Source organism: Malus sylvestris, chromosome 7, assembly GCF_916048215.2.
Source record: "Malus sylvestris chromosome 7, drMalSylv7.2, whole genome shotgun sequence".
Classification (NCBI taxonomy): Eukaryota; Viridiplantae; Streptophyta; class Magnoliopsida; order Rosales; family Rosaceae; genus Malus; species Malus sylvestris.
The window spans coordinates 20,998,532-21,024,300 of NC_062266.1; the positions used below are offsets into that span (position 1 = coordinate 20,998,532).

At 36.6% G+C, this 25,769-nt stretch overlaps 2 protein-coding genes, 1 long non-coding RNA gene and 1 other non-coding gene across 8 annotated transcripts; 3 read left to right on the forward strand and 1 right to left on the reverse strand.

Annotated features, from left to right (window-relative positions):
- The first annotated feature begins 4,628 nt into the window (after positions 1–4,628).
- On the forward strand, positions 4,629–5,361 carry LOC126630496 (uncharacterized). Its single transcript, XR_007626017.1, has 2 exons — positions 4,629–4,796; positions 4,898–5,361. It is a non-coding gene; the product is annotated as an uncharacterized LOC126630496 (long non-coding RNA).
- Positions 5,362–6,331: 970 nt separating this feature from the next.
- LOC126629964 (putative glucose-6-phosphate 1-epimerase) lies at positions 6,332–14,336 on the forward strand. 5 transcript variants are annotated; one of them, XM_050300132.1, is made up of 8 exons: positions 6,332–7,435; positions 7,603–7,677; positions 8,251–8,307; positions 8,400–8,563; positions 8,730–8,864; positions 9,003–9,105; positions 9,548–9,647; positions 12,314–12,703. In XM_050300132.1, exons 1-8 carry the CDS (start codon positions 7,325–7,327, stop codon positions 12,490–12,492), a joined length of 924 nt encoding a protein of 307 aa, XP_050156089.1. In that variant the 5' UTR covers positions 6,332–7,324; the 3' UTR covers positions 12,493–12,703. The 5 variants fall into 5 exon arrangements, with proteins under 5 accessions (XP_050156089.1, XP_050156090.1, XP_050156088.1 ...); XM_050300133.1 differs by lacking the exon at positions 12,314–12,703 and adding an exon at positions 10,338–10,752 and having other exon boundaries at positions 6,337–7,435; XM_050300131.1 differs by lacking the exon at positions 12,314–12,703 and adding an exon at positions 9,890–10,257 and having other exon boundaries at positions 6,339–7,435.
- TRNAM-CAU (transfer RNA methionine (anticodon CAU)) lies at positions 10,432–10,503 on the reverse strand. The gene has a single exon. It is a non-coding gene; the product is annotated as a tRNA-Met (tRNA).
- Positions 14,337–16,753: 2,417 nt separating the features above from the next.
- On the forward strand, positions 16,754–19,709 carry LOC126630038 (ubiquitin-conjugating enzyme E2-17 kDa). Its single transcript, XM_050300210.1, has 4 exons — positions 16,754–16,940; positions 17,806–17,933; positions 19,045–19,149; positions 19,366–19,709. Exons 1-4 carry the CDS (start codon positions 16,871–16,873, stop codon positions 19,507–19,509), a joined length of 447 nt encoding a protein of 148 aa, XP_050156167.1. The 5' UTR covers positions 16,754–16,870; the 3' UTR covers positions 19,510–19,709.
- Positions 19,710–25,769: the final 6,060 nt, after the last annotated feature.

Genomic DNA, 25,769 nt, shown 5'->3' on the forward strand with positions numbered 1-25,769 from the left:
TACTCAAAAATTAAAGAGGCACCACTCTCCGAATCTTGAGAGCTAGACTCCCAACAAGATTAGTTGCTCAAAAATTGAAGAGGCACCGCTATCCGAATCTCGAGAGCCAGACTTCCAACAGGATTACTTGCTCAAAAATAGAAGAGGTGACGCTCTCCTAATCTCAAGAGCCAGACTCCCAACAGGATTGCTTTCTCAAAAATTGAAAAGGCACTGTTCTCCAAATCTCGAGAGCCAGATCCCCGACAGGATTGCTTGTTCGAAAACTGAAGAGGCACCGCTCTCCGAACTTCAAGAGCTAGATTTCCTTGGATAAAGCTTGTCTGCAATCTTCACACGCAACATCAGCTTTCTAGATACCATAGACCACTTTTTCAAAGTGCTCTAACAAAGTTAAAACACGTGAATCTTGCAGCTTCCACTACATTGCTATGACCGAGAAAGGTAAATGAACAGCGTTACCACTCGCTATTGGGACAATTCTTATATATGTCGACCTTCATCCTCCACAGCCAGGCAGACCTGCAAATAAAAAAAATGCTCAACTTTTTTTCACATCCGAGAGAGCACTCTCAGCAGAGTCTTTCGAAATACTCAGCTTATTTTCCCCCCGATAATACATCTGCAAACAAGCCACACCAGAGCAAGAGTATCTCATATCATCAGGGTTAAAAGCAAGAGTAACCCATATCATGTTTTTTCCTTGTCTTTTCCTTTGGCCTTGTTCTTACCTACAAGATAAGGAGAAAGAGAGCAATCAGTCAACACTTGGAATCAAGCTTCTAGTCAAGAACCGACTGCCTGGAACCCCTTGCCTGATTACTTACCTGGCATTTCTCTCGAGTACTCATCTTCAACATCTTATGCTTCCAGAGAAGATACCACATCTGTCTGAGGAACAGTTAGGGCAAGTGGGAAGGATACAAGAAAGCATGTAGAGACAAGCGTAACAGAACACGTGCCGATACATCCACTACTTTGTCAACAGCAAAAGTATCCCATATCATCAGGGTCGAACGTACTCTAGATTTGATGGACTTGTTTTGACCCTCAAATTCTTGAGTCGGCCTTATACTCTGGAGGAAACCAAAAAACCCTCAAGCCCAGTTCAAGAATAAGCCTGTGGAAAGTTACTTATTCAAAAGCAAAAATATCTCATATCATCTCTTCTCATTTTTCTTTTGTTTATCCTTCTTGCTACCTGCAAGATAGGGAGAATGAGAACAATCAGCCAGAACTCGAAATCAAACTTCTGATCTGGGGCTGATTGCTTGGAACTCTGATTGCTTACCTTGTCTGTCACCTCTTTCGGCAAATCTCCTAACTTGGTGACTTGGGGCACTCCTACTACATGGTTTGTATTGCGCTTGACCAAGCCTGAAACTATAAGTAAGCTTCAAGTGAAATTGATACATTATCTTGTACATCTCCACCGGTTAAAGATACCACCCCTGGATGGAGGAATAGTACTTCCAGAGAAGATGCCACATCTACCTATGAGATAGATAAGGCAAGTGAAGACGATACCACACTTTGGTACTTAGAAGTTTCGTGAATACTCAGCAGCTTGGATTTTACAAGTCCCCAACCGAGGAGCTTCCCTCACTCAGGAACTTAGGGGAGCATTGTTTGTACCATACTTGACCAATCCCAATACTACTAAGCACCGGTTAACGTTATACCGTCAAGGACCTAAAAAAGTTTCCCTCCAACCAGGAGGCCAATCACAGTGCGACACGTGTTGAAATCAGAAGCCAATCACAGCGCGACACGTGTCAACATCAGAAGCTAATCACAACACGACACGTGTCAATGTCAGAACAAAGCTAGAAACTCTTCTATAAAAGGTGATCATTCTCCCACAATATTTCCTAATGTCATTTGTACTAAATCATTCACTAGTACTCACTAAAGGAGAGCTTGAACCTATGTACTTGTGTAAACCCTTCACAATTAATGAGAACTCTTCTACTGCGTGGACGTAGCCAATCTGGGTGAACCACGTACATCTTGTGTTTGCTTCCCTGTCTCTATCCATTTGCATACTTATCCACACTAGTGACCGGAGCAATCTAGCGAAGGTCACAAACTTAACATTTTCTGTTGTACCAAAGTCTTCACTGATTTTGTGCATCAACAGGTAAGAACAAACCTGTCAACCCAGAGAGCAGAGTTTTTCTTTTCTTTGGTCTTAGATGTCATTTTACAAGAGAGTAAATTTGGTATTAAATTTTTTATTAAAAAGTGGGTGAGGAAATAAGACAGTGGGGTGAGTTTATCACCACTCAAAAGCTATATGAGTTTAAATAAAATATCCCTCAAAAATATTTCCATACTATTGAGATTTGAAAATTTTTATTTGAATCCATATTACCTCAATCTACACCAACTTAGGCTTTAAATGTGAATTATCTTTTTTACCCCATTGTATAATTACCATAAAGTACAAAATGAAATTAACACTTGAATTAAAATTTATCAATATACCCACACCTAATAATCAAACCCTAACCATTACACAATCTTTCATCGTTCTATTCTAGCTAAAACCTAAGACGCTCTCTTAGAGAAAAAACAAACTCTTTTTGACGGATGGATGATGATTATGAAATTTTGAATCCTCCAATTAATGTATGATTCAATTTATGCAAGTTTTTTTAATTTGATTTTAATTTTTTGTTTAGGGTTTAGGAGTACGTATTGCCTGCAAAAAAGGAACCCAAGTTTGTGTGCTAAACAAAAGAAAGAAAAAAGGGATTTATGCCCTAGCCTTTGCCGTGAGAAAGAGGGAGAGTTAAAAGGAATAAGGGTCTTTGATTGGTGGGGTTATGCTAAAATTAAGCTTGCATCCATGCGATTTTCCATGGGGTGCATTCTTCATTCTAACGTGTTTTTGTTGTGTAAAGGAAAAATAGTTCTTCATTGGTGGGATTAATTCTCACCAGTTCTTATTAATTTTGATTTTGATTTCAATTGAATTGTGAAGAACTGAAAGGAAAGACGAGACTTGTTGGAAGGACAAAACATCAAAGGAGAGAACATATGTTTTGATTTTCGGTTTTTATCGGGTGAACTACCAATTTTGTCCTTAAATTATCACAACAGTAAAAATTAGGTCCTTAAATTATTTTTTCGATAAAATAAATTCCTAAATTCATTACAAGTTGATTTATTCAAATTTTTTTCCACTTCTCATATGACACATTATATAGGGTAATACCGTCATTTCATCGCCTATAAGCACTTAAAGTTGCATCTAGATTGTGGACATAATATATAATCTACCATCCAAAGTTAATTCCATACACTATTTCTTAGAAAAAAAATTAAGTCCTTAAACTTGTGAAAACTACCAACCTACCTTCACGTGAGTTTAATTGACTTAAAATTTAATAAAATAGCTTCAAATCTAATATTAGGAATGTAATTGGCAGATTTTTGTAGTTTATGACTGATTTTTCTAAAAAAATTTAGGGACTTAATTTTCACTCATATGATAATTCAGAGACTAAATTTGCAGCTCACTCTCAAGTAAATCTGCAGTTCACTCAGACGATAATTCATGGACTAAAACTAGAGAGCAAATTTGATGTAGAATGAAGTTATATGGTTTCAAATAAAAATTTCGCTTCATATTTTCATTATTATAAAGAAAATAGTGGTACATCCATAGAGAACAGATTGGGGCAGAGATTTGCTCAATGCTCACTTTTTTAACAAACAGATAGGGAGAAAAAAGTGAAGATGGGCTTTGAGAAAGCAGAAGACAAAACCTGTACAAGATTAATGGTGTTGTTTCTGCAGATATTAGGAGAGTAGAGATTATGATTCAGATTGCTGAGATTTGCTAGAGTTTGAGATATGAGCATCGAGAAGAAGGTTGACCTACGCTCGCTTATTTAATTGTATATTTAAGTTCTTTTTTAATTGTTAAATACCAAATAAAAAAGTTAATAAAGTTATCTCTCGGTTCTTTTTTAATTGTCAAAATATTAGCAAAAAGATACAATAGAAACACATAAACAAAGACAGCTGACCCATGGCCATACACAGCAGTGTTGTGGTTACGTTAGAATTTTCTTCCTTATAAAGCACGTCTCAAGTACATAGCGAGGTTACAATCAAGGAAGAAAATATCGGTAATATCGGAAATATCGGTAGTCCGAAAACACGGAAATATCGATGGAAATATCGGGATAATATCGATATCGATAAAAATTACATGGAAACCACGGAAATTGTAAGAAAAACTTGGAAATTTTTAATGAAACTTTGTAGGATGTTTATTTAGTCAATTATCTATTAGTTTATCACAAAAAATTGGAAGGAAATGCATTGCATGATGGATTTAACTGATTTAAGTTGATTATATAGCGAGCTGGCAAACATTGTGAGTGTAGAAAATATGTAGTAATTAATGAAAGAAGTTTAAACACACCATAATCATGCGTCTAGGCGTTGAAGTTCCAAATTATAGTATATCAATTAACAATTGAAAATCAATACATTGAATAAGACTAAACTTTAATTTGGATGCCGATTATGTTTTTTCAAGTTGATATAAAGTAAAAGTATTGAATTTTGGAAGCCAGGAGTGTGTCAATTAAATTTTGGGCGGCGTGCAAGGTATCAATCTCTTCGTCTCTTCGAGGGCTACAACTTTCCTTTTTGTTTCACTCAATTTCGTTGCGTATTGAAAAAGTTATACTCATTTGAATCTTACCCAGTTTCCGGCGACCTCAGTAGCTTTCGAGGAAATTTCCGGCCAAACCACTGCGATTTGGCCGGTTTACAAGGTATCAATCTCTTCGTCTCGTCGAGTAGTACAACTTTCCTTTTTGTTTCACTCAATTTCGTTGAGTATTGAAAAAGTTATACTCATTTGAATCTTACCCAGTTTCCGGCGACCTCAGTGACTTTCGAGGAATTTTCCGGCCAAACCACGACGATTCAGATGTCGTGTGAGGTACCATTCTCTTCGTCTCTTCGAGGGCTACAACTTTCGTTTTTGTCTTGCTTGATTTCGTTGAGTTTTGACAAAGTTATGACCGTTTAAAGTGGGTGTAAAATTTCGGCCGAAATTTTGATTTTTTCTCCCATTGGGCGAGTCCCACATCGCCCATGCAAGGAAGTGAGCAAGCCATTTTTCCTATAAAATCCACACTCCCCTGTTGGGATATCCAAAGCTTGTTTGGTCTTTGGGCCATGATCAAGCGAAGTATGTGTTGAGTTTATTTAACATATTTAAGTATTTTTTAATAAAATATTGCGATAATATTGAAAATATTGAAAATATCGCGATATTTTAACAAAAATAGGTAGGATAGTTAAAAAAATTTCAAAACTTCAAAAAAACGATAATATCAGCGATATTTCGCCAATATTATCGACTTTTTCTTCCTTGGTTACAATCATACTGAAAATTTCTCCTTTATAAAGCACATGTCTAATGTTACATTTACATGTGATGATTTGGATGATTCAAAATGCATAAAGGGCGTGGGAATTCAATCAATTGAAATGTCAAAGAACTATCTTAAAAGTGGAACTCTTCATGAACTCTCCGCTACCTCATGTTTTTAGCACAATATTTTATATTGTTATCACAAAATTGACATTAAACTGTGAGGTGACAAAATAGTCTCACTTTGAAAGAGATCTCCTTAACAATTTTCTCTAGTCAAAAAAAAAAAAAAAAAAAAAAACAGGAAGCAGACGAAGACGAAAGGTTGAACGTGGACCTGGACAAAAGGGCAAAATAGAAGATAAGTAAAGCAAGGACTGTGTGGAATGAGATAACATAATACTTTAGACGTAACTAAAACGAGTTTCTTGTTGTCATTTGAGCCAAATATATATTGATATTGAATTTAAAGCATCCTATTTTTGAATACTATGTGAAACTTTCACACTTGCAACTCCTAGTTCTACAGTCTTTTTATAGCCTCCCTTTTTGCGTAATACGAAGAATTGTCACTAATATTATTTTTATAGTTAAGTATCGGTGATACTTGAACGCAGAATTTCTTCCAATAAGAATGTTAAAAACAAAAATACAACCAACAAAGTAAAACCTCAAGGATATTAATCGTAAATCTCATTGCAACCACAAAATAAAAATAGTTTGACATCATAATAGAGTAATACTCTGACTTGATTAATATATTGCCTAACCATACAATTTCTACAGTATCATAAAAATCATTCATCTTGCTCACTACTACCACCTCAATATATCCAAATTAATGTCAAAATCCTTGGCCAAAAGCAAACTGAACACCCCACAATAAACATAGGACACAAACGTTGTCATTTTCAGTCCATATTCAAAGTTGGCACTCGCTAGATCAAAAAAAGAGCTGCCGACGTTGGTGAGGTCCAAACAAATGGCTTCTCAAACTTTTCTCGTTCATGTACTTCTCGTTCTCCACGTCCCTACTCCTTCCTACTAGATCTCTGCAACAAAACACTGCTTTTTTTTCCCATTATCTTCAAACATATTTCCTTTTCTTTTATTCACTTCCTTCTCATTCTCCCACGATGTTGTCCCCTACACTTTTGTTTTGGTCTTTTTATTTTAATTTCTTTCTTTTCGGTTCCTTTCAGAAATAGCTTCTGTTTTTTTTTTTTTTTTGGTAAAGAGAAATAGCTTCTGTTATTAATACCAAATTCGAAACACTGAATGCTTCCTAGGAAAAGGGGTTGCCTTTGCACTTAGACATTTACTCAGTTTTGGTGTTTGTTCAACATATTGTCTGTGCATTGTTTAATTTGCAAGTTAAGAGAGGCTTCTGCCTGAAAATTTAATTAAAAACTTAAAAGACTTTTAAGGTTGCTTCGAGTAATTAAGGACTGAATTCTTTTTGTTTTCAATTTTCCCTTGATTGGTTTTATGAAAAAGGCATGTTACAGTTGAGAATTTGGTTTTATTCTTTTTTATGAGTGTGTTTAATTCAAAGTTACACAGAAGTGAGGCTGCACAAATTTGGATTTTTTTGCCCTTATCTTTGACATTCAATTGATTGTATGAATTTTAGGTGGGTGTTGGAGGTTTGCTGTGCAGCTGCCAAGTTTCACTTCTTGGGTTTTCTGGATTTGGGGTTTTGGTGCTTTAATGACACTTGAAGAGGCATTAGCATTTTGGGGTTGTAAAAGTTGAGATTTTGTAGATCTGAGGAGTAATGGTAGTTGGGTTTTCTCTTTTAGTTTGAAAGATTACTGCTTTTTTCTCAAGTTTAGGAGTTTGGTTAAGTATAGATCTTTGATTGTGTCACTGGGATTTTTTGAGTTGGGAGAGGTAGAATTCTGCTTGTTTTTTTTCAAAATGGGGCATTCAGCCGCAGAATGTCAATACAGGGCAGCAATTGAGATTACAAAAGATAGGAATGGGGTAGAACAGGTAGTGCTTCAGAACCAACAAGGGGCTTCGGCACGGGTGAGATTCGAGAATCTCTTCTTTTCGCCATTGATTAAGTTTCCCAAGGCTATGAATTTGGAGTTTGTCCTTAAATTGTTAGTTCATAATGTGAAATTTTCTGTTCCTATACCACGTCGGTTTCTGTATTAGTGGGGTGATTAATGATTTCTCTTCTGATAACATAGGTTAGCTTACATGGAGGACAGGTCACTTCGTGGAGGAATAAGCACGGCCAAGAACTCCTGTTCACTAGTAACAAGGTATAACTTTTCACTTCCTATTGTATATATTTTCCATCCATTTGTTTATTTTGTACAATTTTGTGGCTGTCATAGTTGAAAGCATTTGATTTCGTCTTTTATCATGGCATGGATATTGTTCTATGTTTTATAAATGTTGTTTGTCTAATTATTCAGACAAATAATCACAAGATATGTATAGAACCACCTTTCAAGGGTTATAACATTTTCCAGATCAAACCGGAGTTTTCAATTCATAAGACTTGGTTGATTGGTGAAGAACTAATATTCTCCGTACAATGGAGACTGGACGTAGAACTAAAACTGGGTTGACCGAGTACTCTGCTTTAGGATAATCTAATCTGTGCTAGTTCATAGTTTATGAATGAGTTTGAATCAGATTTCCTGTTGGATCAGAACTTCAACTGCATTTTATATTTGATACAAAGCTATGTCCTGATACATACTGGAGGTAACTTTGCAGCCGATATTTGGCACAATGCAGTTACTGTTACAAGAGTGGTTTAAGACATATCTTACCTGCTAGAGATATGGATAATAGATTCTTTTTAACATGCGTTTCATCAACCATAGGCAATCTTCAAGCCCGCAAAAGCAATGCGAGGAGGAATTGTCATTTGTTTCCCACAGGTATTATCAATTATTCCTGTATAAACTATCTGTTTAAAAAGATACTAAAAAGTGAAAACTCCAACTAATGCTTTTAATTAATCCTTTTGAAGTTTGGGAACTGTGGATCGCTAGAACAACATGGTTTTGCGAGGAACAAGGTGTGGGCAATTGATGATAATCCTGAAATGCATCAACCAAACGATTCGAATGGAAAATCCTTCATTGATCTACTACTTAAACCGTCTGAAAACGACCTGAAGTGTTGGCCCCATAGGTATGAGCTTGGATGCAGTATTCTTATATAAAACTACAATAAGCTCTCTCATTAGGTAAAGGGGACAAGCACCTCGTTTCCTGTCGATTGAAATTTGTATGGTCTATTTTTTACCAAAAAGCAAATCCTAGATAATTGTTTTCTCATTTCTTTGTTCCCTTTGCAGTTTTGAGTTTCGACTTAGGGTGTCTCTTGCAACAAATGGAGATCTGAACCTGACATCACGAGTTAGAAATGTCAACAGCAAGCCATTTAGTTTCTCCTTTGCCTACCACACTTATTTTTCGGTTTCTGATATAAGGTATGTAGCTATTATTGTTGAATTCACAATGCTATTATTGTTGAATTCACAATCATCTGCCTTCTGGTTGTTGCATATGTGCTTCCATTATAGGCACGTGATACGATTTTTTAACATGAAAATGACTTCTGTCCATAGTGAGGTGAGGATAGAGGGGCTGGAGACACTTGACTACTTAGACAACCTTTGTGAAAGAAAATGCTTTACAGAACAAGGAGACGCCATAACATTTGAGTCTGAGGCAAGTTTCTTACGCATATGAAATTGCTTTTACATATAATGCAGGAAGTTGCAGTCCGTGAATATGGTGAAGTCTTTGCACAAAGTCTGTGAAAGTTTATCCCATACGTTCACTTCGTTCATTGTCTCATTCATTTGCCGTTGTTTCTAAAATTTTGAGTCAAATTTGAAGGTAATTCGGAAACAATAGGAGTTGGCATTTGGCAACAAGTCATTAATTGATTTCTGCATATTGTGATATTAATTGTAAGTGGTATGGAAGAATAAGTACGATTCGACCTCCCAGAACAGTATTATATTCATAATGTTTTCTTCCAAACTCATTCAGTCTCGACTTTCTAATGTGTTCGAGACAAGTATTAGCTAATTTTTGATTTTCTTGCTAGTAGTGTTGATGCAGTATGAGTTTTTGGCTTATAGATACAAAAACTTTCCCCTTGCAGGTCAGTCGACTTTATCTAAGTTCGCCCAATGTAGTTGCAGTCCTTGATCATGAGAAAAAACGAACATATGTAATCAGAAAGGAAGGACTACCAGATGTTGGTAAGCTGGCACATATTTGATATTTTCACTATTTATTATACTTACGGAAAGTGAAATTCTTAGTGTTGTTATGTCAACCAGTACGATTGAAAAAAAATGGACTGTTGAAAAACTAAGCATATCACATTCACATGTTGAACATAAAGATGACTTCATGCGTGATCTTTGCGTTGCCCTCCAAGATATATGTTGTTGATACTGAATTTGGCTTTCTGTTTGCATTTTCATTTCCCCTCGTACAGTTGTTTGGAACCCGTGGGAGAAAAAGTCGAAGGCTATGGTTGATTTTGGTGATGAGGAGTACAAACAAATGCTTTGTGTGGATGGGGCAGCAATAGAGAAACCAACCACCTTGAAGCCAGGCAAGGAGTGGACAGGGCGACTGCAGCTCTCAGTTGTGCCTTCGAGCTTCTGTAGCGAGCACCTTGATCTTTAGAAGGGAGGTTTTCGAAGACCAGTACAGATTATATAGGGTAAAGTGCTTTCAGTTTACGTAGCACTAGGCCGCAAGAGGATACAGTAGAAGGGGTCAGTCCTGTTGTAGTTTGTTAAACTTGGATTCTTGGAACTAGGATCATAAAATGAAACACCGAGACCCGGCTTTCTATTATTTTTTTGTGAAAGAGTAGGACGTGGTTTTCGTTGTGCTATTAGCCGAGAGCATAACGTGTTATGTTATGTATGTTACAGATGATGATCTCTGTGCAATTTCAATCAGGAAGACATGAAATTAGGCCAAGTTTCAAAAAAAAAAACAAAAAAAAAGGAAACTGAAGCCACTCAATATCAGAGCCAGGTTTCGATCCTGGGACCTGTGGGTTATGGGCCCACCACGCTTCCGCTGCGCCACTCTGATTGTTAACATATGCGAACCTATATACAATATTTATATGAAATCGGGAAGATCGTCGAGAGGAATGGTAGTATTGTTTGGGATTTAGTCACGTGTGAGTCAGGTAACAAGTGAAACACTCACAGATCTATTTTTTTAAGTTCTTTCCATCTCACGTTGGTCCCTAAACTTTTGATTGTGCGATTAACAAGGGCAGAAATAAACTTTTGTTACAAAAGTTGAGAAAATGACACACAATAATTTTTAAGGGCATTTTATTGTTTCAATTTTACTCAAAACGTCCTCTGCCTACTACTACGTAAATTCTTGTGCCTATATTTTTAGCTAGCTTACCCGTTGAAAAATTTCTAATTCCGTTCTTGCTCGAATCTAATGTATATGCCAACTAAAAACAAAAACTAGTGGAATAGAATAGCACCCACCACTAATCCTATTAATTTTGGAATCCATGCCACTATTGTCCTCATTAACAAATTCTTAAGCGCTCATGGATCAACTTGGGACGAAAAAATTGAAGACCAAAGTGAAACCACCTCTAAAGCAAAAATGCTAGTTTTATTGCACATTTGTACCATTTTTTTAATACATATGAGACTTATATGTGTTGATGAACCCTGCTTCAATCAGACCATCTCCAACCTATGGGATAAAACTTAAATTATAAACCCCCCTCCAAAAAAAAAAAAACCATCTCCAACCATGAGCTAAAATAAGCCATGGGGAGAAAATATATCTTTAGGTTAGATTCCTCCTAGAATTTAAGCATGACTTAAATTATTCTGGACCCACCAAACTGTCATATTTCAAACTTTTTTTTTGTTTTTTTTTACTTATGATCTAACAGCTATGATTAAATGAAATCAAATTTAATAGTAAAAAAAAAGATTTGACGGCCCAAAACTAAATCTAACGTCTAAAATAAATTAAGAAAATAATTTAAATCAATTTAACTTTAAAATGTATAAACACCTATGTATTTGTATGATTTTAATTACTTATCGGAATTTAAATATTTTTAAATTAAAATGTTCATAAAAATAAATTAAGATAATCTACATAACATTTATTTTCAAAAAAAAAGTTACCAAAAACAAAAAGTTAGGCTAAAATAATTGTTTAATAATCTTAGGTTAAAATTTTAAGCCACAAGGGTTGGAGGAGAAAAACAGTTTTTAGCTTATGACTTAAAATTCTCTGGCTTTACCCTAAGGGTTGAAGATGATCTTAGAGAAATGGTATAAATATGTGGTAAGTATAGCCGGCTAAAGTTGAGGACCAGATTTGAAATAAATTATTTTATAAATAAAACAATAAAAAATAAGATAGAATAAAGAAAATCTTGTCCAAAAATCCTAACCGCCAATATCAGCATCCAACGGCGCGCGTGAATATCGCGCCTAAACCTTAGTGCTTGCCCCTCCCTCTCTCTTTCTTATCTCCTTGTCATAAATTGAAAGACTCTGTGTTGGTGATTCGATTTCCTGAGATTCAATCCTTCCCCTTCCTTTCTCCCTCCATTCTTCACCTTCATCCTCCAAATTTCACTACCCATTTCATCTTTTTCCCAGAAATTCAAATCCGCTATTCAAAAATTCATCGCACTTCAAAATCCCAAAAAATTCAAATTCCATTGTTTTCAAAATGTGCTGCCACCTTCTTCCTGCTCGGTACGATTAATTTCAGTACCCACAAATCAATCCATTCCTTGAATTCAATCCACATTTTTATAATTACACTTTTTTTCTTTTCAAATTCGTTCAAATTTCAATTAAATCGCATTTGGGTCTCTGTTTTCTTCTGCAAAATTTCCCAGAATATAACAGAAACAGAGTAATCCAACAAAATGGCTCAACAACCGCCAATAAGACCGGTGGTGCACAAACCGCCGGGATACCGAGACCCATATCAACCGGGCCGACCCGTACCCGGACAACCACCCCGGAAACCCAATGTCCCCCCTTCCTTCCGCCCAAAGCGCAGCCGGGAGAGTAGATGCTGCCGCATATGCTGCTGCGTCTTCTGCACCTTCCTCCTCATCGTCATCATCGTCGTCGCCCTCGCCGGCGGTATCTTCTACCTCTACTTCGACCCCCGCCTCCCGGCCTTCTACCTCCTCTCCTTCCAGATCCCCAAATTCGACCCCGTCTCCAAGACCGACGGGACCCACCTGGACGTCCAGGCTGTTACCAGCGTCGAGGTGAGGAACCCCAACCCGAAACTCGACATCTTCTACGGCGAGGGGATCGAGATGCACGCGATCCTTGGGGACGAGAACGACGTCGGGATGGGGCTGGGGTCGAAGCAGCTTAGAAGGTTCACGCAGAGGCACCGGAACACGACGAATTTCAAGATGGATATGAGGGTGAGGAATAAAGTGGTGGATCAGACGGTGGGGCGGAGGCTGGCGGCGCAGCTGAAGAGTAAGGAGATAAAAGTGGCGGTGGAGGGAAAGACGAGGGTTGGGTACGTGATCAAAGGGTGGAGGATTGGGACGGTGAAGATCAATGTACTGTGCGGCGGCGTGAAGTTGAAGGTGGTTGATGCAGGGGAGATGCCTAAGTGCACCATCAATGCATTCAAATGGTAATTATTTATTTTGAATTTTGCATGTGTGTTCGTGTTTTAGATTCTTTCTTTTAATATGGCATATACACCAGTCACATCATGTGGTATATAAATATGTTCTTTGTGATGTTATTGCGTTCTAATTGTCTTTGAATTTTAATGACAAAAGATCAAAGCGATATTAAACACTAATTACATTAAGTGAAGAAGAATGATTTGAATTCAAAATGTAGTGAATTGAAAAGAAAATTCTTAACCACCGTGAAAAGTCACCACTTAGAGGTGTTTGGGAAGTTTGAATAGCATTCTCAAAAAGTAAAGGTCCATAATTGTTAGCAATCACATTGAAATATATACTTAGCATTTTCGGAGGAGGTGTCAAAAATTCTATGTGGAATATTTTGACAAAAATAAGTGGTTTTCTGGTTCCTAATTTGAAGGCAACGTAAAATTATTTGAAGGCAACGTAAAATTATGTCAAGATCTTACATGAATTGACATTCTCCACTTTGATGCCAAATTTGAAGGCAACGTAAAATTATTTTCTTTTTGTTTTATTTTAATGGTGGCCCCACTTATTTCTTTATTTTCTTCACATATTAATTATTTTATTATTAAATTTTGACCTACTTGATTTTATAAATAACCAAAAACATTTTAATTTGACATATCAGTTGGAATATGAAACTTTACACAATGTTATTATGCCTACCATTTACATGCTCAATAAATATAATGGATTTTAAAAAGAGAGTGCATGATGATTTTTTTTGTTACGGCCCCAAGTGGACTTTTATACTCTTGTATGGAATATTAAGCGCAGTAATGATGTCAATCTGTGTGTGCACCTTGCAGGATCAACATTCGTTGATGTCATGATCCTGACATAACATGTTCAACTGATGACAAAACAAGGGAGAGTTTGATTTGGTCAGCTCATCGATCACCTACCTGGATCCTGCAACTTTCAAGCAGACATCTTATACAAAAATCATATATTCTTTGGTGTTTCAAAAATAGGAAAAAGAATAGGAGGGGGCAGTATCTATGTGTTCATCTAAATTCCTAAATACAGGCTAACATGATTTCGATCCTTCTGATGCAATTGGAATTAGATCGATTTAGAAGGAGCATGGGTTGAAATTTTAATTATATATATATATATATATATATATATATATATATATTTTTTTTTTTTTCTTATAACAAAGCTTGTTTGGCTCCTGACATTTTGCCATATGTATTTATTTGTAAACTAAAAAGTTGTGACATCTTTTTATTAGTTTGGTAAAAGTTGGAGACAACTTATGGACAACTACAAAAGAGGGGCTGCCTCATAAAGAAAAGGAAAGGAAAGGAAAGGAAGCAAAGGCCAGAAGACAGTTTGTGTCGTGGGGAATTGACTTCATTTCCGCAGACTGTGTCAAATGTTGATTCATAAATTTTGATCACCTAAAGTAGTGAGAGTGAGCCCATCCAACCTAAGGAAGTTTGTACTTGGGGATTCGGAGCTTCGGGTCTTATGTACCGATGTAGCTGTGCTGAAAGCCTTGCCTTAACGTGGTAATGGTTCGCTAATGCGGACCAGGATCCTCTCCGAATCCTTTATGTGCAGACCTTGAGGACGATCTTGCTCCTCATTTTCTTCTTCCTCTCTTTTTCTCCACCTTCACGGACCTCTGCACTTCCTAACAACCCACACTGCCTACTCCAACCCCTTTTCTTCTCCTCTCAATCCCTCTCCCACAACACACACATGTGACAAGATGACGCCGCATGAGTGAGGATGACGATCTTGCTTCAGAGTTGCAGAAGAAGAAGGGAGAGAAAGGGGGAGAGAGTAATGTAGGTGTTAAACAATTTTGGGAACAGATTGGTGAGAGAACTAAAGAAGAGAGAGAAGGTAGTGAACAAGAGGTTGAGCGGGACCATAACCAGGGGTGGAGCCATGAAGGGACTAGAATGGTCCCAGGCCTACCTTGACATCTTTTTCACACATAAACAATGAGAGTTAACCCTTTAATTTTCAAAGATTTTTCAAGGTATTAGAGCCCTAACAAAAATCTTTGCCTTATTCCTTTAATGGGTTCGATTTGAGGTTGGTGGCTCTTAATGCAATTAACCAGCGTCACAGTCAATTTTGAGGGACTCAGGTGATCAAAAGAGGGAGAGAGAGGAAGTAGGCAAGAGAGCTGATTTTTGTTTTTATTTTTTTATTTAATTCCTTGAAGTCTTTTAATACTGTTACTTTTGCTTTTTATTTTCTTCCTTTTTTTTATCTGTTCCCCTCCTCATTCCTTTCTTCTTCCACTAAGGGACTTTTATTTTGAATTTGAGTCATGATAATACAGGGTTGAGTTGAGGAAGAGGATGACAAGAACGACGTCATACTAAACCCAAATGATGGTGGTTTGTAGTTAGAACACATCATATCCTTATTTTTCTTAAATCAGAAAAGCGTTATAGGTGAGACTTTTGGCCCCTCCTGAGCCAAAATTCTAGCTCCGCCACTAACCATAACGTTCAATCTGTGGTGAATGATTTGATTCGGTTCAAACAAACTAAGTTGAACATAATCAAACTAATTGCGATTTGGTTAAATCACAAGAGAAGATATGAACTTTAATGCAAAAATAGGGAATATCTAAATCTTTCTACCATACTATCGTACCTCATAAAATAAGACTGATTCTAGTTTCATTTAAAACACAAAGTAAATTGCTTTAACCAAAATAGCTACGTCCAAGTATGTTCCATATCGTTGACGAATGATGAGTTTGCCATCATTCTCCACTCTATTGATTTGATTCGGTTCAAACAAACTAAGTTGAACATAATCAAACTAATTGCGATTTGGTTAAATCACAAGAGAAGATATGAACTTTAATGCAAAAAGAGGGAATATCTGAATCTTTCTACCATACTATCGTACCTCATAAAATAAGACTGATTCTAGTCTGCACATTTCATTTAAAACACAAAGTAAATTGCTTTAACCAAAATAACTACGTCCAAGTATGTTCCATATCGTTGACGAATGATGAGTTTGCCATCATTCTCCAGTCTATTTAAATGCATTACCCTCTACTTTCTGTTTTTGGGCTACAAAAATGCTCAAGGTCTCTACTTGACCCGATACCATACCAAGAATCAAAGCATGGTCAAGCGGTCAAGTACTATTCCGGCTTTTGAAGGTTCAGCGGTACCCAAAACCACTTATTAAAAGTTGATATCTTATTCGAATCTCATTGTACGAAATCAAAGGACTAAGAAATGAAAACCACTCAAATTAAATTATACGGTTCTCATTAACTTATATCACTGACCCACCTCACATAAAACAAAAAATCGAATCTCACTCTCTTGAACGGTCCAGATATCTCGACCTTTGGACTCCAAACGTTGAAATTCGAAAGGATTTCAACACACTAATTAAATGCATCGCTCCCTACTTTCCGTTTTTAATCCCTCAAAAGGATTTTGAAAAACCATCGAAAACCCAATCTCGGCCGTCCAAAATACGCAATCAAAACAAAGTCATCAAAATCAACGGCTTGAAATTAATCTCAGTCTGATAGAATGAGATTCACATAAAAGCAAGAATCTGTTTTGAATCTCTCTCCTCTCTCTCAGGCCCATTACTAACAAAAAGTCATTATTATTATAATTATTCCGTCCTTTTTTCATCATATCATCATTATTATTATTGTACGCTACACTTCGTCAAGCTCACTCCTCTTTCTTTCTCCTCTTTGTCAAAGCAACGCCCCTTCCTTAGATCCGTTACGATCTACGAGGTCCATCCATGGCTTCCAAACGGATCTTGAAGGAGCTCAAAGATCTCCAGAAAGACCCCCCGACCTCTTGCAGCGCAGGTACAATACCCCCTTCTTCGACCCCTGTTCTTATTTACCTTCTTTTGTTTAGTTTTGCCGTTTTCTTTCATTTTTCACCGTCCTCAGCCTCTTTCGAAGCTCGATCTACGAATTTTAATCCTTTTGGGTGTATGGTTTTTTTGTAAAATGGTAGATTCTGACATGGGTTGTTCTTATTTTATTGCATGCTTGTTCGCTTGTTTGGTTTTGTGTTTGATGTAGCTCAAGTTAATTTTTGTAGAAAGAATTTTGGGTTTTGTGGAAATTATGTGATAGATTTCTTGTTTGTGGACTTGCTACAGTGTTTGTGTTATTGAGGCATTGAAATATTGGATCTTTGAGGCATTTTTTTTATTTGTTTTGATTCAAATGCATTTTTGTGCTAACTGGAATTTGACTTGATCTATTCGGATAGTTTTGTTTTGTCAATGAAATATTGGATCTTTTGTTTTTTCATCACGGGGTTGGGAGACATTTTGGATATATAAATTTTTGTGATAGAACGATGTTGAATTCTTGTGAATGTTCAGTGTTGTGTTGTGCTGACCGAAATTTGAGTTGCGCTCTATGGAGGGAATTTGCATCCGGTAGCATATTTGTCATGGTTTATGATCATTGATTTTATACCGAGTTGTTGCCTAATCGAAACAGAATCAAAGATAAACACGTTTAAAAAAAGGTTTATTTTCTTCTAAAATTTACTAAACTGTGGAAGTAATAAGTAAATTTTGTCCTCAAAATTTGTACTTCCATCATTTTGATTTCTGGCTGCTAAAGAAGGCATGCATTTAGTTGCTTGAACTTCGTGGTGATAATTTTATGTGTAGAATGTATTTTAAAAATGGTTACTTGTGTTTGATGTCAGGGCCTGTTGCTGAGGACATGTTCCATTGGCAAGCAACGATAATGGGTCCCCCAGATAGTCCTTATGCAGGGGGTGTCTTTCTAGTTACCATCCATTTCCCTCCCGATTATCCATTCAAACCACCTAAGGTATGACATCAATTTAATTTTCATTGTAGAAGTTGTTAGTTTACTTAATAGAAATTGTATTATGGTTAACTGCTGTTCTCTACCCGACCCCCTTTTTTGCAGTCCCTTTGGTTTTGGTTTGGGGTAGCATTCAGGCATTAGGCATTGTCGGGAGATCCAATAGATGGTGCGGTTTTATAGTCACAATATTGGAGATACTTTTCTGAAAATTTCTGAACTTTTCAAGATAATATTGGTGTTTTGTTATTATTTTCTTATTCATTAGTCTGTCCAATGTCGAATTGAATCCCAAATCCACAACTCACTGGCTATAAAGTTAGAATAGAAAATGTAACCAACTTTATTAAATTACTGATATCAAGAAAAATAATAGGCTGAGTAAGTTTGGAAACCGTGGCTGGTGTATAGGTGAGTTTTTAAATGGATGACAACAAATGTCCAGGCATAGGCATGGTGACCTCTAAGAACAACCACTATATCAAGTGGCGGTTTTCTACTGTAGTTTTTTGGGAGTTCTTTACTGTGCCTTAAACGGTTGGGTATGATTTAGTCATCCAACATTTTTTAATTTTTGTCTATTTGATTCTGGCATGATACAAACTGGAGAGAAGTTGATGCTCTTTGATAGGGAGGAAAATTGTTGTTTGCTTTGGTTGTTGGTCATGATCAATTCTTTGTCCTGTTTAACTCTTAGTCTCTTCGATTTTCTTCCACTTATATGATATGCGTTATTAAACTACTTAATAGTATGATTATGTGTTTAAACATTCTTGATGCTGTAAGTATATAGGGCCAAGCCTTAGATGCTCAAGTCAAACATATTGGCTTGGGTCTTGGACTGAGTCATTAGCCTTAGTCCTAGGTCTGAGCCATCAACCATTGTATCAGCAGGTTCAGTTCAGTGTATGATTTAGGGCACAGCTGGTCATGGCCTGCGAGTACACGTTTGAACCTGGCTGGCACATTGGTTCTTTCAATGAATTGACCCATTTTGACGAATTATCAATAGTATATTGTGTTGAATTGTCTCCAATGCTTTTCCTCAAAAGTTCTATAAACGTCTAGATGAATTTTAATTTGTTAATATTCTTTCACCAAATTGTTTTTGCAGGTTGCCTTTAGGACTAAGGTCTTTCATCCAAATATCAACAGCAATGGAAGTATCTGCCTTGACATTTTGAAAGAGCAGTGGAGCCCGGCTCTCACCATATCTAAGGTTCTGCTCTCTTAGTGACCACGTTGTGATTTAATAACTGAATCTGTTTTCAATTTCCCTATTCAATACAAACTAGAGATGGGATGGTGATTACAATGAATGGGTGCACTGTGGATGGCTGTCATTTGTTAATAAATGGTTGCTTTGCACCCTTTTCACTCGTTCATATATGCCGGTTTTTAAGTGGGTGGGAAAGGTTCTTGTTTCCTATTTCAGGTGTTGCTATCCATCTGTTCCCTGTTGACGGACCCAAACCCAGATGATCCCTTGGTGCCGGAAATTGCTCATATGTACAAGACAGACAGGTCAAAGTACGAGACAACCGCAAGGAGCTGGACCCAGAAGTATGCTATGGGCTAGTGTGCTTTGTCGCGAGGGCATGTAGGAGACTGGTTTGTATTCCTTCTTGTTATGTATAAAGGAAGTGTGGTTCGTACTTTTGTAATAGACACGGAAGAATAGATCTACATGTACACCCCTCATAAGTCACGTTAATGTTTTAGGTGGTTTAATGGATATTTATCCTAGCAACTATATGTGAAAACCAAAGTTTTTCGTGACATTGCTCGTGATGATTTTATGCATGATGTTATGTTTACCCTAATGCCTGCACTGCTGTACTAGTTTCGGGGCAGTTGTAAATGCCTATATGGCATCACCGTGCCGCTAGCATAACGTGGTGATTGTGAAACAAGGCCTATACAATTTGCCCCATCTTGGAAATTATTGAGGGTTTAGGATTATTCTGAGATCACAATCACCAGTGTAATAGTGTTTGACTAGCTGCAGTGTTTTTTTTGTTGTATTTGGACTAGCCACGTGGATATTAAAAATATAAAATTAAACATAAAAAAATTATTGGAAAAAAGGGCATCTTCTTCCTCAACCCCTCCCCCCCCCCCCTCCCCTCTTTTCTCTCATTTGCACCCACCCAACCTCTGCACATCCATCCTTCCCTCACCCCACCCCTCATCCTCCCCTCCCTTCTCCCTACCTTCTCTCCTTTGCACCCACCTAACCCTCATTTCTTTTTCGACTCCCCACATCGGTTCATGGGTAACGGACGCTGTAGAACAGGCCGACCGCGGAACACCTTTAGTTTGGATAAACAACACTGTGTTGAGGTCAACTGGTTATCTATCCAAGTCTCGGTCGAGAAAGACTTTCGGGTCTTTATTGGCGGATGTCATCTCATTAACCTTTTCGGCGAAGTGAGGTGTTACAGTTTACTAGGGCTTGGCACATTGAACGCCGAATTGTTTTATGATTGGATACTTATAAGTTGGATTTAGAGTTCGGCATTCTAACGACCGAAACATATTTACGATTAAAACGTACATTTGTTTTTGAGTATTTATGCCCTTATACTCTGGTGTCAATTTAGCGTGCTTATACCCTTACAAATATAATCACTGTGACCGAATCTGGCGCCGACGATTTGTGAACTTCGTAGAACTAGCAGCCTTGTCTTCATGCTCTAGAACCCGAAGGCCAAGAGTGTTCCTTCCTCGGCTGCAATCGCAAGATCGAGAAGTCAGTAGCACACCAATGCAACATTAACATATTTTACTCCTCGGCCGAGCTAGGCCGACTAGTTGGCACGCTCCGCATCAATTGAAGGACGTAGTTAGCTCACTAGTTACTCGACTTGCGTGCCACATAGGCTTGGTAGTTTTTAAGATCAACACCATGTGTGACCTATATTGACATGTGGTGCCCAGATATTGTCCAAGTGGGCATCACGTCACCAATTAACGACTAATTTTACAGCAACCTTGACAGATGTGTGAAAGTGTCCCAAAATTATGACTTTAGGTACCACTCTAGAATGAAAAAAACTTCAATTATTTAATGTTGAAAACTAAGAAACTTCAGGTAGTAAATTGAGATTAATCCTTAGATTTATATAGATTTTTGCATAGTTTTTTTTTTTCATGTGATATACTTTTGTAGATTTCGTAAATTTTTATTGACTATTTGAAACTTCATGAAATTCACACTTTTTCAATGCTAGACTTTTACTGATCTTTCAGAGTTTAACGCTATAATTTTTCAATGCTAGACTTCTACAAAATTTGGTTTAAAATTTTGATTTCCTTAGAGAGTAAAATACCCAACTTTTGAACAGTACCTTATAAAAATAATTGAAATAAAAACCAATAATTAAAAAAAAAAAAAAAGGTCTCTCCCTAACTCTCCATCCCTCCTCTATGCATAACCATCTCTTAATCCCAACGTCACTATCTCCCAAAAGAATTTATTCTTAAAATCTCAGGAATCAATCAAATACCAAATCCATGACAACCCAAAAGAATTTATTCTCGGCTGAGGGTCCAAAGCTTACAAAAATTAAGAATCTGTTTAGTACTATACTTGAATTCAATTTTTTACAATTGAATAAATGAAGTTTTTGTGATAAACAATCAAGAGCCCTTTCTTCATAAGGACAATGTCGTGATAACCTTATTTGTGGGCTGAAAGCCCATTAGCCTTGACGATGTCCATTGGGCTGAGGTTTGCAATTCTTAGATCGGCCTTATTTGACTAAATTGTCATTTTAGGCCCAAACATTGCCCCTTGCTTCTGGGACCCTTGACCATGGACTCCTGGTTTGAAGGTTTTTAAGAAGCGAATATATATATAATTTTTTTTTTACTGTCCACTAACTTGAATTAAATGCCTCGATCTGAGTATATATGCCAATTTTGTTTCGACTGTCAAACATTTTTCATTTTTATCGCCACGTGTCGTGTTCCTATATCACCTCTCCATGCTTAGTCGCCCTTCCTTTTGGGACAACAGAGCCGTCGGAAGGTCTCTTCCTGAGATACCCAACCCAATATCAGCCGTCAGCCTTCAAATCAGATTGAAATACTTGATGACATGGGATTTTTTTTTTTTTTTTTTTGGCTTATATATTAAGGAAAACTAATGAAAAGGGTTTGAAAACTTTGAATTTTAATGATAAGGACAAAATAAAGGGTAAAATGAATAGTACCAGAATTGATTTTTTAGTATAAAAATGTGGTTTTTCGTTAAAGTGAACAGTACCAGATGCTTTTCGTTAAAATTCTGTATATATTAAGATGGCCTGTGTTTTACTCATCCGACCAATTTGCTCTCAATTACCGTAAAAAATTTACACACATGTTTCAAATTGATAAAAAGAGTAAAATTAAGAAAATAAAAAAAAAACTATAAAAGAAGTTAAAAATACTGAAAAAGAAAATGATAAAAATTCAACAAGAACAAAATTGAAACCCGCCCAGCTCCTACTTTTACCCTAATCCTAGCCACCACCGTTTATCAAATCCATCCAAAGAAAACACTCCAACCACCATGAATCGCCCTTAACCACCCATCCTATCTTTCTCTGGAAAAATTTCACGTTTCCCACCTGCCATCGAATTCCGGGTCATTTCTCTAGCGATACCTCGACATTGCGTTGCTCTCCACCTTTCGCTCCCCTGCTCTAGCATTGACCACATATGACCCCAATCTGTGTCATCTCTGGATCCACCACCTTCGTAGCATCCGTTTGCACCCCTTCTCCTCCTTTGTGGATCTCCTTTCCCCACTGTATGTTTGTGGTTGGAGATGTTGCCTTGAGTTTTTAATCTGAACTTTTATTTTATTTTTATGTATTTTTTTTAATTTTACATTGAGCTTTTCATGTTTCTTAAATAAATAGAGTGTTTAGTAATTTAAGATGAAATATTTAACCGTAAATTAACAAAATTGACCAAATTGACTAATAGTTTTTTTTTTTTGGTTCATGGTTTGATATTTTGGTGTCCTAGGTGTAACATCTCACATCGTCCAATGAAGTGGATCATCTATGTCTTATATGTATATTCTTATATTTACCTAGCACGAAGCTTTTTGGGAGCTCACTGACTTCGGGTTCTATTGGAACTCTGAAGTTAAGCGGGTTCGGGCGAGAGCATTCCCAGGATGGGTGATCCACTGGACAGTTCTCGTGTAAGTTCTCAGAAACAAAATCGTGAGGGCGTGGTCGGGGCCCAAAGCGAACAATATCGTGCTACGGCGGATTCAAGCTCGGGATGGGGTGGGGGCCCGGGCCGGGAGAGTGGATCCTCTATGTTTTATATGTATATTCTCATCTCTACCTAGCACGAGGTATTTTGTGAGCTCACTGGCTTCAAGTTCCATCGGAACTTCGAAGTTAAGCGAGTTTGCGCGAGAGCAATCCCATGATGGGTGACCCACTGGGAAGTTCCTGTCTGAGTTTTCAGAAACAAAACAATGAGGACGTAGTCGGGACCCAAAGTCGACAATATCGTACTACGACGAAATCGAACCCGAGATATGATGAGGGTCTGAACCAGGATGTGACACTAGGTGTAGAAGAACCACACCAAGCTCCAATTGCATCATAGGAATTTGAAAAATGGTTCTTTAAACCACCAGGACCGAAACAGCCAAACTAAAAAACATAGAGAATAAATTGAGTAAACAAGTAAAACACATAAACTATTTTAATATTTTTTGCCAAATAAAAAAAAAAACTATTTTAATATTTGTTTTTTATTTTATTTTTGTTTTTGTTTTTTTGGTGGTTAAATGACGACAGGGGATAGATACTAGACAAATATATTGTTTTATGGGAACTTGACCGCAAGTATAAACAAGGCCCGCAATATTTATTTGTCTTTGGATATGTCGTAGAGTAAATTATAATAATAATTCTTTAACTTTAACTTAATTAAAGCAATGATCATTAAATTAAAAATTTATTACTATTGATTCCTCAACTCATTAAAACGTGTAGCTATGGTATCTCAACTAAAAATTCATTACCATTAGTCACTCGATTTTAATTCAACTAGAGAAATTGTCTCTCATCTTTAACCGAATTGGAGTAATGGTCTCTCAACTTTAACCCAATTGTAGCAATAATTATTCCAACATAGCTCAATTTGACACTCTATTGTGACTTATTCAACAAGGATAATATTAGAGAGACCGAATTTTTAAATCAAATAATGTGTTACCAATAAGAAACAAGTACGTTAATTGATACTTAATTAATAATCAAACAATCTATAATCACATCACTTAGTTTGTAAATTTGGTTTAAAAAATTTGGTCTCATTAACATTACCCGTTCAACAATACATTTATATAAGGAGTGGTGCTATCCACACACTTAATTTTCCTTTTTACACATCATCTCAATTTACAATCATCAAATCGTATGAATTGAATTTTTTTTTCAATGGAAGAAATTAACAAAAATGCGTGAAAGGTAAAAATGAATGTATGAATAACGCTCTACAATACAAGGAATGTAGAATAGCAGATACTTAGTCCCCAAGAAAAGAAAACTATGGGTTGCTATATCCGGTTAACTAAATGTAATAACCTCAAAATACTTTCTAGGAGATATCAATTCAAATAATCTCAAATTCTCCCAAAGGAAAAAGAAACAACATAGGCTACTCTCACATGTTTTCCGTCATTTTATAGGTCAAATATTTATTTTTTTTGCTATATTGGAAATGATTCATATGATTGATATACACATTTTTTAGTGTTACAGTTACACCATCACGTATTACTTTATTTATATCAAGATACATGTATTTATCTATTAATACTATACTTTATGACCATTTGAATACCAACATATCATTCACTCATATCGTAATGTACATGATCAGTTTGACGACTATATTCAAGAAAATACGCCAAAATTATAAACAAAAAATTACTCCAAATAATGAACCCCAAGCTGGGTAATTTTTGAAGAAAATATGATATTCATTGATTTAAATTGAAATACGTACAAACAAACATTGAAAATAGAGTGCAAATAATAAGCCTCGATAAAAACCTTGAAGGAAACTTTAGCTGGTATGAGGAAAAGAGCAAATCTTATTAGGAAGGAATTCTATCAAAAAAAAAAAAGAAGAAAAAAGAAGAAGCAAATCTTCAGTTTGAACTGGTAAGATAAAAACATTCTTAATACATATCTAACAAGTATACTATAATAAAAGGAAAAACACGAAAATGTTGGAGATTGCTAAGATTCTTCCATATATGAGAAATTTTTAATTGTGATGAAAAACGTATATGTTTTGATGTAAGTGGTGGAAATTTTATTTTTTAAGTTATTAACTTTTTAACACATTGTTTAGGCCCAAAATAATAGTTTGGGCCGAGTATAGAATCATTCTCGGCCCGGAAGGCCTTGCGACAAGGGTGCTATGGATCGTTCAGTACGTGGGCCTCCAAACCTAGGTCGGCTAGGTCATGACGTAAGACAAGTCGAGTCCTGGTGCAATAAGGAGTCTCAGTAGGATTAATAACCCGAAAGCGAATCCGGTTCAATAAAGGACTAGGTTCACAGTCATAGTGAAAGTAGGATTGGTTGAGTTAGTGTTTGATCAGGAGAAGAAGTCCTAGTCCGAATAGGGTTTTAACTCGACCTTGGGGGATCCGTTGCTATAAATAGAAGAGGTTGTGCATCGTTCAAAGCTCCTCTAATTCAACATACAACTGCCCGGCGCAAATTCTCTCAACAACTTTGAGATTTTTATTTTCTCTTTTCGCTGACACATCTTCCGTTGGCATCAACAGCACTGTGAAAGCAACCA